General features: G+C 48.0%; 1 protein-coding gene and 1 non-coding gene across 3 annotated transcripts in view; one reads left to right on the top strand and one right to left on the bottom strand.

The window, feature by feature from the left end:
• Positions 1 to 18,827, top strand: part of LOC122201914 (prosaposin) — a 33,030-nt gene that overhangs the window by 10,828 nt on the left and 3,375 nt on the right. Inside the window, exons 2-10 of one of the 2 annotated variants that reach the window (XM_042907925.1) lie at positions 6,046 to 6,179; positions 8,965 to 9,039; positions 9,620 to 9,745; positions 10,820 to 11,020; positions 11,578 to 11,721; positions 13,057 to 13,113; positions 15,084 to 15,092; positions 16,871 to 17,002; positions 18,464 to 18,559. In XM_042907925.1, coding sequence (XP_042763859.1) covers positions 6,046 to 6,179; positions 8,965 to 9,039; positions 9,620 to 9,745; positions 10,820 to 11,020; positions 11,578 to 11,721; positions 13,057 to 13,113; positions 15,084 to 15,092; positions 16,871 to 17,002; positions 18,464 to 18,559 — 974 coding nt within the window. The remainder of the gene's footprint in view (positions 1 to 6,045; positions 6,180 to 8,964; positions 9,040 to 9,619; positions 9,746 to 10,819; positions 11,021 to 11,577; positions 11,722 to 13,056; positions 13,114 to 15,083; positions 15,093 to 16,870; positions 17,003 to 18,463; positions 18,560 to 18,827) is intronic. The other variant, XM_042907926.1, reaches the window with a different exon arrangement.
• Positions 7,600 to 7,705, bottom strand: LOC122202878. The gene has a single exon (XR_006194933.1). It is a non-coding gene; the product is annotated as a U6 spliceosomal RNA (small nuclear RNA).

The following is an 18,827-nucleotide window of genomic DNA, read 5'->3' as shown; positions in this document are numbered from 1 at the left end:
TATAGTGGAGCCTGTTTTACTCTTTGTGACTAACCAACAGCTTCTGAGGTTTGGGGATGCAACTCTTTAGGTCTTCGAGCTGCCAGTTAATTACTTGATGAGTTGCAGAGTAAACAGAACAGCCTGGATTCTACTGTTTGTGGGAGCAACCATTTGGGGTGAGGTAGTGGATCAGAGATCCTGCTGTTGCTACTGTAGGTGATGTTGATGATGCTGATAGCACTTACTGCACTCCTGTAGCATGCTAGCTCCGTGTTTTACAGTTACTGGTTAATTTTCACAAACTCCTGGGAGTACTAGCAATAGGCCCGTTTTGCAGATTGGAAGACTGAAGTCTTAAGGTCGCCTGACTAGAATTGGTGGAGCCATGATCTGAACCCTTGACTGATTTCAAAGCCAGTGTGGGAGGGGAGTTCAGTTATGCGGATAAATTAAAATGCCAGAGAGATGATGGTGAAGGCATGGTGGCTGAGAGATGTATTCTGGTCGTTGAAAACGCGTAACAACGATGTCATCTTGATTCTCAGCAGCAGTTCAGTGACTCCAGTAGTTGCGTCTTCATTTTGTAGATGAACAAGCTCAGGAGACTGATTTGCTGAAGGTCATCTGGGAGGGACTTGAGGAAGATCTTGATTTTAGTATCCCACATTTGAAAAACATTTAATTTAGATGGTGATGTCAGTTACCTTAGATGTCTCACTTTCTAAGCTTCAAAATTTACTTTTCTTTTTGTAAGAAGCCATCACACCTAAAACACATGTGGCTCTAGTGAGTTCTCTCTGCCTTCCAGGCCCACTAAGGTTTTTTTGTCTAGATCTAGACTCAAGAGCTGCCGCAGAGCCCATTTCTGGTGTAGCTCATGGCAGCCATTCTCAATACAGTAAAATTCCATTGTAGCCTATTTTTTATAAATGACCTACATGTGGAATTGTTTAGAACATGTCTATTTCCTTCTAGGCCTGGGGAGTAAAAAGGGAACAGAGTGCACCCATCCCTTTGCTGAGAAAATACAAGGGAAATCTTGTGTCTTAAGACAAAGCCTGTCTTTCCTTAATGAAATGGAACTTGCCTGTAGGGTTTTAGTGTCTCTGAAGTGATAATTTCTCTAATTTCAGTGTACTAGCCTTTTGTCTTTGAGGGCTCAAATGGCAGGCCTTGGAGCTGAGAGAGGTAGTGCTTGTTTGTCCTCAGGAGTGTTTGTGTCTTAATAGGACACATTTAATCAGAACTCTCCAGTGGGCCAGGCACACATTCTAAGAACTTTCTTAGAGTTCAGCATATTGCCTCAAGAGAAGAAAGTTGGGGATCGCCTGGGTGGCTCAGTGGGTTAAGTGCCAACTTCAGCTCAGGCGTGATCTCATGGTCTGTGAGTTCGAGCCCCGTGTAGGGCTCTGTGCTGACGGCTCAGAGCCTGGAGCCTGCTTCGGATTCTGTCTCCCTCTGTCTCTGCCCCTCCCCCGCTTGCACTCTGTCTCTCACTCAACAATAAACATTAAAAACAACAACACCAAAAAAAACTAGGTGTAGAGAAGAAAGTTGGTATTTGGGGGCAGAGTGTGGGAGACAGAATAGAGATGAAGGCTTTGCTGGGAACACATTTTGAGAAATAACTGATAAGAAAGTGGTTTACGGTGATTTTTATGTATTGCTTATGTGTAAACACTGAAAAGGTCATTTGCCTCATTTTACAAGAGTGAAGATGTGTAGCCCCAAAGGACTTAGCCCTGCTCTCCACTCAGAATTTCTCTTACACAGAATTCCTTGTAGGTTGGGTATTTGGTTTCTGCTTGGTTGCTTCTGCTTTCGGACAGGTCATCACCTAACGAGGCATCCCATTCCCATTTTGTAACCCTGTGGGTGTCCCCTATCTCGAGCTGTGGTCTGCTTCTCTTAACCTCTTTATTGCTCTGAGGTCTGGGTCCGAAACCGCACAGAGCAGATCCGCTCTCGTGTGATCGCTGGAAGGTGCCCTTTCCCTCTGAAGGTGACTGTTTCTTGGAAACATTCTCCCACCCAAGCACCTGCAGTCTTCTAGGGGATTCGGGAGTGGTGTCACGTGCCCCCGCCTTCCTGACCTGCCGAGCTTGTCCCTGTCTCCTGGGAAGCGGAGCACACAGGCCTGAGCCCCACCGCCTGTCAGTGGGCCCGCAGCTGCAGCTTCTGACCACCACCTCCATCCTTGTGCTGTTGGCCCTTGCTCTCCATGTTTAAGTTTTACACGGAGTGTCATCTTCCTGGCTGTCTGTTCTGTAGGGATCTCTCTGTTGGCTCCTCTCTCAGCCCCGCTGCTACCACTTCTTACTTGGAACATTGGTAATCGCTTTCCATTCCAGTTAGGTGCCCCATCGTCTGAATCTCCCACCTCTTTTTCAGTTCTGCCACATCGCCCCTGGGTTAAGACCCTGGCGGGAGCTGTAGCCCACAGGGTGAGCTTTCTTTCACACGGGTGCGAGCCTGCCGGCGGAGGCCCTCTTACCGGGCCTGAGGTCTGTCTTTGCAGGCTGGCTTCTGAAGAGACAGAGGAGGTTTCTCTCCCTTGGTACGTTCGGGAATCCCCTCTCAGCAATCCCCTCTCAGCAATCCCCTCTCAGCCATCCCCTCTCAGCCGGTCTTTTGTCTCTCTTTCGTCAGGGGCCCCTTCACAAATGTCATTGTGAAGAAGCCTCCTCCAGCTCCCCAGTAATTTTGCTGCCCCAGGGACCTCGTTCCTTGTGTTTGTTTTTTGTTTCTCCCTTTGGGTGTCCGTGCCTCTCACGTGGGGTCACAGAGCCTGTCTCCCCACTTTGTTCTGCCGGAGTGCCACTGTCTTCCCAGTCAGGGGAGTCTGATCGTCTTCCCGCTTGGGTAGCGAAAAACCAGGCTTGTCTTTACGGCCCTTCGGTCCATAGCTGGGATCTCCCTGAGAGATGCCTGAGAGCTCCCTGAAATGGTGTGAGGCTTTCGTATACAAATATAATTTCCGGGAAAAGGATTCGTGTCTCACGATGTTCTGACCCACCCTTTGGTTCCCTCACAGGGGATCAGCTCCTGAAATAAGCGCCTGAACCTCAGCAGGTAGCTCACTGGGATCGGCATCACCCACGCTTGCGTCTTAGCCTCACGGTAGCCGTCCTGAGGACGCACGGTTGTGAACGTAGCTTGGGTCATTTTAGGACATCACATTCGTTGTATACCACAGACTGTTTTTATAAAAATACGCACTTTTAAAAACTTGGGCTTTCTGTTGGAGGGACATGGGGACGTCCTACTGAGAATTTAATTCCCAGCTGGGAGTTCAGTTTCATTTCCCGGTGTCCATGAAATCTTTTTTTAGGCTTGATTTTGATGACTTGATAGGCCTCCCAGATTTGGTAGCATACGCACGCATACCTTATACTTCTGAAAGTCCTGAGGTGGGCTATTAGGTAAGAGTAACGGTGGAGATTGGGGAATGACTTGTGATTTGTTAGCTGGACAAATCTAAGATAACCAGCTGCCGGAGGTTCTTTTTAGTCCAGAAGAGTTTGGCCCAAACTGGTAACAAAGTCGTTATTGAAAATGGTTACTGTTTCCAGTTCCTAGAAGGAATAAATAAGCTACAACTTATTCTTGCCTCTTGGGCCTGTGATAGTGCATCCGGTTCTTGAAGCCTGATAGATTTTGGCCCTTGAAGCCAATTCCTGGTCGGGATGGTTGGAGAAACCCCCCTGGATCAGAGTTCTCTGTGACTGCGTCTGTGAGAATAGAGGGTGGTGGTCAGGGCTTCTGTGGGGAGGACTGCTCACTGGCCTTGCCTTTCTTAATCCTGTCTGGCTCTGGTGTGCTGATGTCCAACCTCTTTCTGGCTTCCCTGTGTATCACTGTGCATTCCTTTGCCTAGAGACTCATTTTGTAGCTTCCTGTTATTTTTCCGGCTTTCTTCTCCCAGTTAGAGGTAGAACCAGTTTGTCTGTCTTGGGCGTTTTCAGGATTCCCCAGGGCCCAGTGCCTGGAAGGAGCGTGGGAGGTTCTGCTGGGACCTGCTGGCTCCGTGTGCTGTCTCTGACTGCCACACTTCTCAGAGCCTTGACCCTTGTGACACAGTTAACGCCCCCTCCCCTTTGCCCAGACCTACAGCTGAGGACTGGCCCCAGCCTAGCTTGGCTACTTTATAGGTACTAAACATCTGTGAACCATCTGGGGATTCGTGTGTACTGTTTTGAATCCGGTGCATGTTTTCCTCTGGAAACCAGAGTCCAAGCCAACTTGGACTTGGAATGCGGCTAGTTCTGTTGGGTTCGTCGACTGGTTATGGATGTGATTTTTGCCGCCAAGGGGCATTGAAGGCTATCACCTGGGCAGGAGATGAATCATTCACTTGCTGGTGTCTGAAAGGGTGCAGATAATCTGGCTTGAGCTTTTTGGACACCTGTGACTCAGTCTTTGTGTGAATTGTTTGTGGAATATAGCTTTGGTTGAAAAGCTCGTAATGATAGCATTTCATTGTCTTCCCTCCCCTGGAGGGAGAGTACCTACCACCAACAGGCATTCTTTGTGTACTGTGTGTTACATGTCTGTAGAATTCACTGTGCCTTCTCATTGGGCTCACAAATTGAAGCAAAGTGCCGCATGACTCCTGAGGTTCTCGAGGTACTTTGTAGGTGGCTCTGGGATTTCCTTCTCAGTCTTGGGCCATGTGTTTCCTATGTACAGGGGGAGGTGGGTATTTGCTGGGGTCGGCCTCCTGCACCATCATCCGTCTTTGTGTAGCCTCATAGATTCTATTCTTTTCTAGCTGAATTGTTTGGTAGAGGTGAGGTTGTTCCAAAGTGAAGGCTGCTGTAGACCTGTATTAAGAAATATAGGTATACTTGAATTTTTCCTTTTTGATATATTATACCATTTTTCTATTTAACAGCTATACAGTTTTTTCAGGTTACATCTAGTTTTTTAGTATTGTGAATTACACTTAATAAATATATTTATGCCTATCACATTTTGCCTCCTGGATTGCTGTATGTCCTTAAAATGTATTTCTAGAAGTGGATTACTTTTTGAAGAGGGATTTTATTTTTCCAGTTTTTGAAATACGTTCATATATTAAGTCCTTAGCGGTCACACTTACCAGCCTTACAAATGCATCTTTTACTACAAAATTGTCACTTTTTCCCTCCATTGGCTGATTTAACTTTTAAAATATGGCACCTTCCTGCTGTAGCGTGGGTTTCTTTGGTCCTGGGTGATGTTGTACCTTTCTTGAATTTTCCCCTAATTTCATTTCTGTGCATGTGACTTCTGCCTGAGCGTTTTTTTCATTACCACAACAGAAGTAATGTCGTTTTATGCACCTGGTGTTGAGTGCACATGTGTTCACTGATACCAAAGCGGATTATGTAGTTTTCTTTGTTAGTAAACTTGTTTATGTGCGAATATGCACAGAGTTAGATTTATAAAAGGGCTCTTCTTCTAGAACATTAAGAGTCATTGTTTTTTTGTAATAAGGATATGAATCTTATTTCCCCCACAGATTAAAAAAAAAAAACTTTTTCATTCTATATTTCTTTCTATAATTAAATCCTGTGATTCCTTTTATTACTGCATGGAAAAAAACTAAAGTTATAAAGATTAAAAGGCCTGATACTGTTTAGAAATAGTTTGAGGGGAGAGGTGTCAAGGTGGCTTAGTCGGTTGAGCATCTGACCTCGGCTCAGGTCATGATTTCATGGTTCGTGAGTTCGAGCCCCGTGTCAGGCTCCATGTTGACAGCCTGGAGCTTGCTTCGGATTCTGTGTCTCCCTCTCAGTGCCGCTCCCCTGTGCGTGTTCTCCCTCCCTCCCTCCCTCTCTTTTCTCTCAGAATAAATAAACTAAAAATACAATAGTTTGAGAGGAGAAAAGCAAACCAGATAAATTAGTCCCTCCCAGCCCTTGACTTAGACTGACCTAGATGGTCACACAGCGTCTCGCCTGGACCCAGTGGTGCCGTGTGGTTTGCGTGCCCTGCTCTCCAGCTCTGTGCCCAGGCTAGTCCTTCACCCTGGGTGGGTGAGAGAGGGGGGCCACCTTCTCATGGTCGTTTGTCTTTCAGCTCTAGCCAGCCCTGTCCTAGGACTGAAAGAATGCACCAGAGGCTCGGCAGTGTGGTGCCAGAACGTGAAGACGGCGGCTGAGTGCGGGGCCGTGAAGCACTGCCTGCAGACCGTCTGGAACAAGCCGACGGTGGTGAGTGCCGTTGCTACTGTGCTGGGTCTTTTCGTATCAGCTGTAGCTGCTGCCATTTTCAAGGCTTTTTTTTTTTTTTTTGCCTCGTTTGGTTTGTTCCTCTCGGGGACCCTGCGAAGGAGGCAGGACCCGTTGCAGGTGGATCCATTTTCCACACAGTGGACTTAGAGAGGTTTAGTTCTGCTCCCCCAGGGTCACTCAATCTGCTGGTGGCAGTGAGAGGATGAGGTCCGCCCGTGGCCAGCTCTGTGTGCGCGCCATGCTGCTTTCCGGGCCTCTGTGTGCACCCCACGCATCTGCTCCCAATGAGGGGCCGGCCGGCTCACAGCCTCCATTCCCCAGGCGGGGTGCCACGGACACAGCTCCATCCTTGGTCATCCAAATAAGTAAATGCTAAACTTTTCAAATCCTTCCCCACTTTTTGGTGTTTTCTCTCTCTCTCTCTCAGACAGGCAGATCATAGATTCAGACCCTCAAGCTTAGTAGTGATTTAAAATTTTATTTTTAGCTATAGCCACACTGGAAAAGAATCTGCTGGGGTGTGTGTGTGTGTGTGTGTGTGTGTGTGTGTGTGAGAGAGAGAGAGAGAGAGAGAGAGAGAGAGAGAAAATTTATTTTTATCCAGCTTAAAAAAATTTTTTTCCCCCAGCTTTTTGAGATAATTGACCTATAACATGGTAAAATTAAGGGGCAACATATACTGATTAGATATGTTTATATTGCAACATGATTGCCTAACATGCTTATCTGTGAGTCAGTGGGTCATTTTAAAAATCCATTTTGTATATGTTGTTTATATCCTGCAGTGTACTGTTATCCTTAAGAAAGCTCAAGTAAGTAATTGTGTTTAAAGGAAGAGTGGACATCAAGCTCCTAAATAAGATGGGTGTCTGCTGCTGTTGCTAGCTTTGCTGTACATGTGGATAAGTTATCTCTGCATTTCTTTATACTTAAAACAAAAGTGTTGCATTTCACTTGTGCTGTTCAGTAAGGTAGACATTAGCCATGTGTGACTATTTGAGTTTAAGTTAAAATTTCAGGGGTGCCTGGGTGGCTCTGTTGGTTGAGGGTCTGACTTTAGCTCAGGTCATGATCTCGCGGTTTGTGAGTTCGAGTCCCTCATCGGTCTCACTGCTGTCAGCTGTCCCATGGAGCCTGTTTTAGATCCTCTGTCCCTCTTGTTCTCTGCTCCTCCCCTGCTCATGTGTGAACTCTCTCTCAAAAATAAAACATTTAAAAGTAAATAATTAATTAGAAGTGGTTTTTCATTGGTATTAGCCTCTTTTCTGGTGCTCAGTAGCCACATGGGGCTAGTTTCTCTATTGGATACTGAAAATTTTAGATTATTTCCATTATCACAGAAATTTCTTCAGCTGCTATAGATTTTTTTGTCCCCTTGATGTTTTTTTTGGTTGTTGTTTTTAAATGGAAGACTCCCGTGAATTTATGTGTCCTCTTGTGCAGGGGCCATGCTAATCTTTTCTGCATTGTTCCAATTTCAGCATATGTGCTGCTGAAGTGAGCACGATGCTATGGAGTTTTCATCTAAACGGTGTTAAACAGAGCATATTAATGTAGGGTTCTCATGGGGCGTGCTCAAGTGCATTCTGTGTGGGACCTAAGCCCTCTCAGGAGACGCCTGAGCTTTGCTGGCTGTGTATCCGTTGCTGCACAACATGCTTGCGGCTGGCTCCGGGACGTGCCATCTCCTGTGGTGCGGGCCACGTTTGACTGCGTGGAGTTCCACGTCTAAAACCTGTCATGAGCAGCTACTAGTGCTGCTTCATTAAGAGAAGAGCAATTAAAACGCTGTCCTTGCAGAAATCGTTTCTGAATTCACTGGAACACTATCCTCTGTGGCCAAAATTACTTTCTGATTTGGTTTCTAATTTGCTTCTCATCTTGTTTTTCAAATGGCTTCCTCTTTTCAAATTCAGTGTGTCAAGGGAGGACTTTAACTCTTTCTCTTTTGCTAGGACAGTCTCCTGGGGGCCGGAGTCTCTCTTGGATGGCCCCATGCACAGTATTAGCCTTCGGTCCAAAGGTTCAAACTGATTTCTTTAAGTGCAGCTGAGTCAATCCCAGGTGTTTCTCACCCAGACATGTTAGTTCCTTCCCTCTTCGTGGGTTGAAAATCAGTTGACTTCAAGAAGGGAGTTCCTTACAGCCTTTGAGAACCAAATAGAATTTCCATGTCCTGGGCCATGTGAGGCCCTAGGTGCCCAGGCTTATCAGAAGGCCGGTGGGATGTTTTGAAGGTCTGGGGTGGCGATGTGGCTTCTACTTGAGCATAGCGCCTGGGAGGTGGAAGGTAGATAGAGTGCAGGGATCCGTGCTGGTGTCGGCTGGGCTTGCTTCTTTGCACACGCCCCGCCCCTTTCACTCTGTGCTAATGATGTTGCTCCCAGGTGACAGGTTTTGTCTGATTTCTGCTGCTTGCGTTTTTACCTTCCTGAGCCTCAGTTTCTTCCCAGAGCTATTGTGAGCAATAATGTGAAATTTGGCCTTGTGCCGTGTGTGCCGAGTAAGGTGCTGAGGGGCGGAGGGCACAGGAAAAGGGTATTTGTCTTGTAGAAGCACAGAGTGCTCTGGGCAGTCCTGCCTGATCCTTCCCCGGGGCGTCCCTGTGCTTCTCGTCTAGGTTGGGGAACCGGGATGTGCTGGTGTGTGAGACACCCCTGGTTAGATATAACAGGACAGAGGCCCAGAGGCCTTTTTAGCTGTGTACGGCATGGGTTACATCCTACAAACACAGATCTCTCTCCCTCATGTTCTTTCCTCTTAGAAATCCCTTCCCTGTGATATATGCAAAGATGTCATCACTGCAGCTGGGGACATGCTGAAAGACAATGCCACTGAGGTGAGCTGCCATGAGTGTGTGTGACCGCGTGCGAGCAGTGGCCGTGTGCACCCATTCCTTAAAAGAGCTGTGGTTCTGGGGGTCTAATGAGGAGTGGTCAAGGCCCGGGTAGGAAGTAGTTCAGATCTTGTGAGCCACATACTTCTGTTACATAGATTTTTAGCCACCCCCCCCCCCCCCCCCCCCCCCCCGCCGCCATCCCTTAAAAATGTAAAAACCATCCTTGGCCACAGGCTATACACAAATAGACTGTGGGCTCTAGCTTGCTGACCCTGGCCTAGGTGTTCAATGCCCAGGCTTGATGGGGGCTTTTGTATTGCTGGTCGCTACCTGTAGGTCCGTTTGGGCCATCTCTGCTCAAAATTCCCCATGCCCAGGAGACTGCAAGTCAGAGTGGCTGTATTTTGAGGAATGTCTGCTTTTTGCCCGTTTGTCTGATGGAGCCAGGGCTGCCCGCTGGCTCCCTCCCAGGGTTCTTCCCCGAGGCTGCCGTTTGCTGGGAGCTGTGGAGGGCCTGTGCTCTCAGTCGTCGGCAGAGCAGATGCACATCCTGATCTGGCCCTTGTCTGTATCCCTTTAGCAAGAGATCCTCGTGTACTTGGAGAGGACCTGTGACTGGCTACCTAACCAGAACCTGTCTGCCTCATGCAAGGAGATGGTCGACACCTACCTCCCAGTCATCCTGGACATGATTAAAGGACAGATGGTACGTGGTGGAGAGTAGACTCGAGGGCACTTCGGGGCCTGGGGAGGTGCCGGACCAGAATGGAGTGGTTAGAGTGGAAAGTCTTTTCATGGATTTGGATTTTCTCCATAGCTTGTTTCTACCGTTCTGACTTCCAAGAGGGCTTGGGCCCAGAAAGGGTGCAGGAAATGGGACCTTGCAGAATACTGAAGGAATTGTAAACTGATTCAATTGTAAATGTGGTGTAAAATCGTAAATGTGGTGTCACATTTATATGTGCCCATTTGATAACTCCTGTCAGATCTTTAGCTCTCCTTTTGAGCATGCAATTCATTTCATTTCTGTGATTTTTATCCCAAAGAATAATTCGGGGAATATACTCGTGGGTTCAGCTACCAGGGTGTTCTGCTTTCATTCAAATAAGCGTCTGCTGTGCATAAACCGTGTGCTACTTGTTGGATTTTCAGCAACAAACAAGGAGCTGGGTCTGTGGAATTTGAAAGACGCTAAGAAAGAAGAGGTGCCCAAATAACAGGGCCAGAGGGGCGGAAGGGTCCTGAGACTGGACCAAGGTTTTGGCAAGACTAGCAAGGGTCACACCATGCAAGGCCTTTTAGGCTCTATTTAAGGATTGCAAGTGCGGCAGGAAGTCCTTGGAGGGTTCAAGGAGAGACAGAGGCGGGACGTGATCATAGGTGCCTTCTTTAAATGTGTAGGTCCCACCAATTGGGAGTTAGAAGGGGGGAAGCTGGCAGGACAGTCTGGTGTGAGATGTGATGGGGCAGTGGAGGCGGACAGAGACACGTTCTGTTTCAGAGGAGAAATGGACTGGACCTGCTGATGAAGGGAGGGACAGAGGGAGGAGTGAGGAATGTCTTCTAGGTTTCTGGCTTGAGCTGCTGGGAGTGGGGTTGGGGGAGCCATTTGCTAAAGTGGAGGTGGGGAGGGAAGCAGGTGGTTTTGTTGGAAATACCTGTGAGTGAGGCCTGTGTGTGTGAGTCAGGCCACGAGGTAAGGACAGGGACTCAGGCACCAGGTGGCAGTTTTGTTTTCCTCTGGGGAGAGGATTTCCAGCTGGACTTCTTTCCTCACTAGAGTCATCCTGGGGAAGTGTGCTCTGCCCTCAATCTCTGTGAGTCTCTTCAGAAGCACCTGGCAGAACTGAATCACCAGAAACAGCTGGAGTCCAATAAGATCCCGGAACTGGATGTGGCTGAGGTGGTGGCTCCCTTCATGGCCAACATCCCCCTCCTCCTCTACCCTCAGGACGGCCCCCACAGCGAGCCCCAGCAGAAGGTAAGGCAGTAGGCCCAGCCACTTAGGGCCCGGTTCTTTCGGATTAGAGATGAGGCATGAGAGGGGCGGTACGTGTGTGTAGTTCTCAAGCTGGGGACTTACTCCTTCATTTGATCTTGCAGTTAGATGAGCCACCTTTCAAATGGTTGTGTCATGGAGGTTCTGAAGAACTTGGGGTATTTAAAATATGCAAAGGCTTCTCTCTGTTCCAATTAAATTTTATTGAAATCAGGGCGCAGTTGATTATAAGCCTGTTGATAATTTCAGAGCCTATGAAAACACAGAGCTGGAGTGCCCGGCTGGCTCAGTTGGTGGAGTGTACGTACACCTCTTGATCTCGGGGTTGTGAATTCGAGTCCTACAATGGTTGTAGACATTACTTAAAAAAAAACAAAACACCTTTTAAAAACCTACAACTGTTCAGTAAGTCACTGGTGCTGTGGTCATGAACACATAAGGAAATTCTCTTGGGAATTTGAATCCTCTTAGTTATCATAGGAGCAGTGTTTCCAGCCTGACACCCCATCCCACCCACCCATCAACCCCTGTCACTGTAGGCTGGTGGGGACGTTTGCCAGGACTGCATCCAGATGGTGACTGATATCCAGAATGCTGTAAGGACCAACTCCACCTTTGTCGAGGCCTTGGTGGACCATGCCAAGGAGCAGTGTGACCTCCTGGGGCCTGGCATGGCCGACATGGTGAGCCTTATCTCCTCATGCATTGGAGGATGTCCTGGGCCTGGGACCTGGGCTCTGGGCTCTGGGCTCTGGAGATAGGAGTGGGGGAGCCAAGAAAAATTCAATTCCTGAGGTACCATTTTAAGTTCCAACCCAAGGGCTTTGAGGAAGAGATTGTTCAAACAACTCCTGTTCCCTTCTGGGAATAGTTGGTGGGTACTTAAATGCTTTGTTGGTTACTTGAATTTGTATATGTAACAAAACATTTGGAATGAAGTAGTATAAGGAGACCACTTTTGTGAAGAATTTTTTCCCCTCCCAGTCACCATATGTATAAGGAACATTAGAATCCTTTATAACCCTGTTTTTAGAAGCCTGGCTGTTACATATTCATAGCTGTAGGTGTGCCTTCCCCACAGCCAGTGGGCTTGTTGTCCTTGGGAAGCCGTGCAGGCTGTCTTACAGCAGATGCACCTGGGATGCTTTCCTTACCTTGCTGAATATTAGTCCTGCAGGCTAAGAAACTCATTTTGTTAGATTCTTAGGGGGTTTCATTTCTTGGACCCTGTTCACTTTAACCAGGGGCCTATGAAATTGACACGTAAAGCCAAAATGCTAGTTTTGTATCCAGCAACCGAACAACCTTGGCTAGACTGGATGTAGGGAAGCTGGTTGTAATAACTCCATGGGTCTAGGATCTAGAGCAGCCTTCCTGGGTAGGAATGGCTGGTTCTGGGAGCTCTGGGTTCTTTTCTGTCAGGAGTCTTTTGGCCTCATTGAAGTATCTTTGCATATCACAGTCTGACTTGGTTTCCCAGTTCAACCCTGTGTGAGGGCTGCCCTGTTTCCCTTGGTTTCCTCACTGTGGAGGCGCCCCAGTGTGACCAGGGCTATTCTGTGAAGGTCTAGAGGCAATAACTAGATGTGTATGAAAGTAGGTGTGCTGAAAATCATTCTAGCTTGGTTCTGCTGGGTTTTAACTTTATAACCTTGTCTAGGAATGTGTGAATGGGTTCGAAAAGTCATTTCGTATTTGTAGTGGCATGTCTTGTAGCCATGTTCAGAATTGCTCCTGAGCAGTTGCTGTATGACCTTGGGGCAAGTTTGGGCTGTAAAAGGAGATTGGAGGACCTTTTCTCTAAGGGCCTTTGGGACACATTTTCAAAACACCTTTTGCACACCTTTTCCTGTAACGCACAGGATAAGCACATTGCCATTTTTATCTCAGACGTTTGTAAGACTCTCCTCTTGGAAACTGCTTGATAAGTTGCCTGTTGACATTGTCGGAAATGCTGGGGTTTTGGTGTCTCGTTGCGGCAATTAAGTGTCACTGACAACCTGTTTCTCTCTCCTCAGTGCAAGAACTATATCAACCAGTATTCTGACATTGCTGTCCAGATGATGATGCACATGGTAGGTGGCAGGGGAGGCTCCCTGTTAGCATTCTTTGTCTCAAACTCCGTGATTCTCAGGATTTTGAAAATTACATGGTTTAGTTTTCCCTTTTTCCCTTCAGATAACGAATTGGGTCAAAACGAACCTTCTTCAACCAGCAGACTCTCTACCTGCAACTCAGTACCTCCTCCCCTTTACCTTCCCCAGCCAGGGAGAAGGCTGAGGCAGCTCAACCCCCAGGACTGCCCTGATGGCTTCCTGGTGGTTTGTTTGCCTGTGCATATGTGAGCTGGCCATCAGATTTCTGGTATCTGCCTTTCACCCTGGGGCCCGTGGGAATAGTCTGCTCTGGTAGGTAGGCCAGGGCTGAGAATTGCTACGTTGCAGCTGGAGTCTGCAGGTGCGGGGGAATCCCGCCTCCTACAGTTGGTCCTGCACTCTGCAGCAGTGTTAGCTCTAGCTGCTGCCTGAGTTCCTAACTCCTGCACTTGCTTCTGATGCTTCTGGGTGGTATGGGCATCCCTCCCTTACTAGAGGTAGAAAATCTTGATCGTGGACATGAGCTAGTTAGCTCCACGCAGAAAACTGTTGTACGAATCAGGGTGATGTGATGGTATTCTTAAATTGGGAACATGCCCTGGCTTCCTGAGATCTAAGCTGCTGGAGTTGAGGGGGTGGGTTGCACTTTGTCTCTATCCTGCTGACTTTCTGACTGTGTTGAGATTGACCTGTGTGGGTCCTTGAGTTTGTTCTCCAACCAGGGGTCCGCAAACTGTGGCCCACCACTGTTTTTGTAAAGTTCTGCTGGGTCTCAGTGATGCTCATCCCATTTTGTGCTGCAACAACAGAGTTGAATAGTTGAGACCTCACAGCCTGCAATGCCTGAAAGATTTACTCTGTGGCCCTGCTGTAATTGCTCAAGGGCTCCCGGCCAGGCATTGGGATTATTATTACAACATGCCTTGTTCTAAAAGTAGTTTAGAGGCAGCTTACAAAGACATGGAGCTAGAGGAGGAAATCAATAAGCCTTTGATTTGACTCGATTTGGTTAAGTGCTTTCTCATAGCTAAATAGTAAAATTTTCTCATGATAAAAGATTTACTGCATAGATGTTTTTTGAAAATACGTGTAATACATCCCAAATCAAAAATCATTTGTGGTTTAAAAAAAAATAGCAGTGGGGTCATACGGTTATATAGTACTTTAAACTTTGTAGTTTACAGTTATTTGCTCAAAAATGTGTTTTATTGGTCATTAAACATTCTGGTACAAAAGGATTTTTAAGTGGCTGCATAACCTGTTTGGGTGGAACATAATGTATGTAACCAGTCCCCTTTGGATGTTTAGGTTGCTTTGAGGTTTGCTTTTGGGATCAAAAGCATGATGAGCACCCTACCAGTTAGATAGACAGGCACATCCCCGTTTCTCCCTTAGTAGAGAGAACTAACTGTTGATTTGTTGTCAGATCGGCCTTCCAGGCTGGCATTTGGCGCCCTGAGGCCGAGGCAGCAGAGGGTGTGTGGTTCAGGACCCCTGACCCCTCTGGGTGTATATTCCAGCACACACCCCCGATTTGGGCACTCCTGTGTCTTGTCCCACTTTGCTGCTTACCACCTGAGGGGAAGGCCTTGCAGGCATGGTGGACTGAGGCTCCTGAGGATGGAGAGCTCCTCATCACCTGGCATTTCCTGGGACCTGTTGCCCTGTGTTTTTGAGCATGATTTGGTGTGGTGGGAGCATGGGGACAGTGCACACACAAGCTGGACAGTGTGCTCTGTCCCTTGAGGGCCACAATAACTTTCAGTGCCCCCTGAAATAATAGGAACAAGGTAGGTTGCTGATTTGTGACTGCAAGGTTTCCCCTGAACTTCTGGTGACATCCTTACAACCTTGGTTAACAGACGTTGTTATTTTAATTTTTTCTTAACTGTTGTGTCCTTTCCTTTCTCTTATTTTCATCTCCGATTTCCTGTTTTTTTGTTCAACAGCAGGATCAGGTATGTGATGGGGGATTTGCTTGTAGTAGTGGTCTGCTGCTTCTTGTAGTTAATTTTGCTCAATTTTTTTTTTTTTTTTTTTTTAATGGCATGACCTGTGTTAATACGTAGGCTGGTGGGGGAGCTTCTGCATTTCTCCCCTGTGATTTGGGGGGGGTCTCATCTCCCCTTCAAGGGGCCAGAAAAGGAAGCGAGCAGGGCTTGGACTCTGGTTAAAAACCAGCACCCAGCTGGCCATGTGCATGCCGCCAATGTGATGATGGGGAACCATAGGTGACCCCGGAGATGACTGTTTCCTTAATTGTAGGCCTGACTTCCAGTGGGACACCTTGTTTCTGTGATGACTGAGGGCATTGCATGTCTTTAGTCCTGTTTTTCTTCACCTCAGAAATGCTTCTGCTGCATGAGCAAATCATTTGCAAATAGTGAGCAGACTATTCCTGTCTGTTGGATCCAGAGACTTGGAAACAGTCTCTTGATTGTGGCTTCTGCCCCTCTGGGTGATGGGGTCCTGCAGATCCTAGAACCATATCAGATGGCTCAAGAGCCAGGCCACTGGTGGCATAATATGGGGACCAAGTCCCCAGACCATTCTTACTGAGGCAGTACCCCCTTCTGAGCACTGGCATTTCTCTGTAGGAATAAAGATTTTTCAAAGGTATTTTGAAGTCTCATGGGAGAGTACTTTGGCTGAAATACTTGTTGCCCCAGGGAGTTAGTAGAACCGAGCTCATCTGAGACAAAGCAGCCACATACCTCTTGAGTCTTTGTCTTTTTTCTAAAAAGCTTGCTTTGTCTTTGGCCCCATTCTAGTTTCTCTCCCCATACTTAAAGTGTGCCAAAGACAGGGTATTTAGGATACATTTCAGACTTCCCCAATCTTAATTCTGAAGACTTCTCGATACTAAAACAAGGTGAACAACAGCCACGGTCTAGCTCTTCTGCAAAACCGCTCGTTTTAGCAGTCCTGTCCTGACGCTTTATGGTTTGGTGGTGGGAGGCAATCGCTGTCAGGCCCAGAGCTTGTTGCTGGTTGCATTTGGTTCACAAAGGATACAGAGTGTGTATACTTTCCTCACTCTTGGCCATCATCATCGTGAAACGGTCAAGATGTCCAAATTACAAGTTCCCTGTGGTTTGCTGTCTGGGTGGGAAAGGGGATTGATCTGGAGCATCTATGACCTGAAAGAATTGATCGCTTTGGGACCTTGGGTTTTTGTGTGTACTGTGTTTATGCAGTTGTGAAAATAGAATGCAGTTTCCAAAAAGCCATCCATTTCTTCTTTAAATGGTCCTGCCACCGAAAGATAAAGTGTGGTCTTATTTCCAAGATTTTTGGCTTTTTTAGTTTATGGGCATGGCGGTTCTTCCTCTAGAAAGAACATGCGGCTTATTTCCTACTGAGAGTGAACCAGCTCGAGCGAGAAACAGGTTCTAGAGCAGACCAGGTGTGCTTGGAGGAGGATTTGATTGCCTGTGAAAGGGAACAGGCACCAGAAGTCTCGCTTTCCTGGGGCGCTCTCTGGTTGGAGCAGGGATGTGGTTCTGTCTGCTCTCCCCTCAGCTTTGCGAGGCCTCCTCCCTGCGTGAAACCGGTGCATCCGCACTCGTGGGAGTCCCTTCAGGTTCAATGAGGAATCTTGCCTGTTTGGCAGTCAGGCTTGACGCTGTAACCCGGGTGCTCCCCTAGCACTCCACCCTTTGTGTTTAGAGAGTGGAACTGAGGGGGGTGGTGGGTGCAGGCCTGCATCTGACTGCCTTTTCTGTGCCTTCTTTAGCAACCCAGGGAGATATGTGGCCTGGTTGGGTTCTGTGAACAAGTGAAGGAGGTGCCCATGCAGACTCTGGTCCCTGCCAAAGTGGTCTCCGAGAACGTCATCCCTGCGTTGGAACTGGTGGAGCCCATTAAGGTACCTGGTGTCACCCGTTTTGTACTGGCGAGGGCTGTGCAACGCCCAGGCCACTCCACATTATACCACGTTCTGTGAGGCTCACGCTTTTTTGGTTCCCTGCTTGGCTGCTAAAGGTGTTTGAGTTTGAGACCATTCAGTAGTTTCTGGTGTCCCCTCTACCAGTGCAGTACCCCTCTCCCAGCCCTGAGTGCATTTACTTCTTTGGTTATAAACCCAAGTGCTTCACAGGATCAGCCTGCATCTGTAGCACGTCTAGCTTTTTCTAGTATGTTCGTGTCCCTCCACCTTGCCCACTGTTGCCGCAGTGCAAACCTGATACTCCCAGAACACCCCAGGGCTCATGCAGAAGCTTCTCGGTGTACTGCCGTGCATGCGTGGGTGTCTGCTTTCGTTTCCCTGGTACCCTTCACTCAGTAAAGATCCACCGTTTTCCAGAATCAGCTTACATTCGTCACTTGTTATGGGTCCAGCAGTGTGTTAGAGATGGAGTCCTGAAACCGTTGACCTGGAGTGGCGAACAAAATTGTCCTAGTGTTCATCGGGCTTGCAGTTTAGTTCTTAAAAGGGTCCGGGCCACGTGACGTTTTATCACGTGGCACACGCACACACTTCTGAAGTTGCCATGGCACTTGACCTTTGGCTGTCTCATCTCCCTCCCCTGTCCTCCCTCAGCATGTGCAGCGTGTGGACCACAGGTTTACGAAGTCAGGTGGGGTTGGGGAAGCACTTCCACCTGCCCCATCTTGCTGACTGGATTACTGGCCAGAGAAAATGAAGGGGAGTTTCACAGCTTGTATTCTAGCCACATGTGGCTACACGTTTACATAAAATCAGTTCCTTGGTTACCCTAGCCACATTTCAGGCGCTCAGTAGACACATGTGGCTCGTGCTGCTCTGCTGGACAGCAGAGGGGGAGAGCATTCCTCCTGTCCTAGAAAGCTCTACTCAGCAGGATTACTTTACTAAAGGCGGGCTGTAGAAAAGAAGTCTCGGGTATAACGAGACTTGACACTTAGGGGCAGACCTGAAATGTGTTTAAAGCTTTGTCTTCTAAACAGTAGACAGGAAGTGAGTCCTCACTCTCCTGCTCCCCCATCCACCTTCCCAAAATGACTGCGGAATGATGAAATGATTGTGACCAGATACATCATGCAGGCAGCTCTTTGGGGTTGGGGGATGTTTTCACTGCTTCCGTCTTCTGAAGTATGGGTTACTGGTTTTTGTGGGGTGGGGGGTGGTGCGTGGCGGGATGTGGTGGTGGTAGAGGATTGTGCAAAGGGATGGGTCTCCCACCATGTAAAACCGGCAGGGACGGGAACTTGGACACTGGGAGGAAGCCACCTTTTGGGTGACAATCTCTTGTTCCTGGCCACAGGGTGTCCCTTTCCCTTTAGAGCAGCAGGGTCCAGGGTGAGGTGAGGACCTCAGCATTAAAGTGCTGTCCTCCCCTTTTAACAGAAGGACACGGTCCAGGAGAAGACTAGTGTTTTGTGCGAGATGTGTGAGTACGTGGTGAAGGAGGTGGTCAAGCTGATTGACAACAACAAAACCGAGGTATGTGCGTTTCTAGAATGCTAGAGCACCCCCGTTCCCCAAAGGCAGAAGCAGCCGAAGAGGTGGACTCAGCCATCGCTGGCAGTGGACGCCAGCCCTGGGAATCTGCATACCCCCTGCGCACCAGTGGATCCCTCTGGGCTGGGGTCGGGCCTGTTTCATAGGTCTTGTCTTTTTGGGGAGGAGAGAGTATCTTGCTGTTGGCTGGTTTCCTGGTCATGTTAGTATTACTGAGAATCTTTCCTAGGCCTGTCCAGCCTCTCCATCT

This window comes from Panthera leo, chromosome D2 (genome assembly GCF_018350215.1).
Source record: "Panthera leo isolate Ple1 chromosome D2, P.leo_Ple1_pat1.1, whole genome shotgun sequence".
Lineage (NCBI taxonomy): Eukaryota > Metazoa > Chordata > Mammalia > Carnivora > Felidae > Panthera > Panthera leo.
The sequence above is the reverse complement of the archived record's forward strand: the minus strand, read 5'-3'. Positions and strand labels throughout refer to the sequence as shown.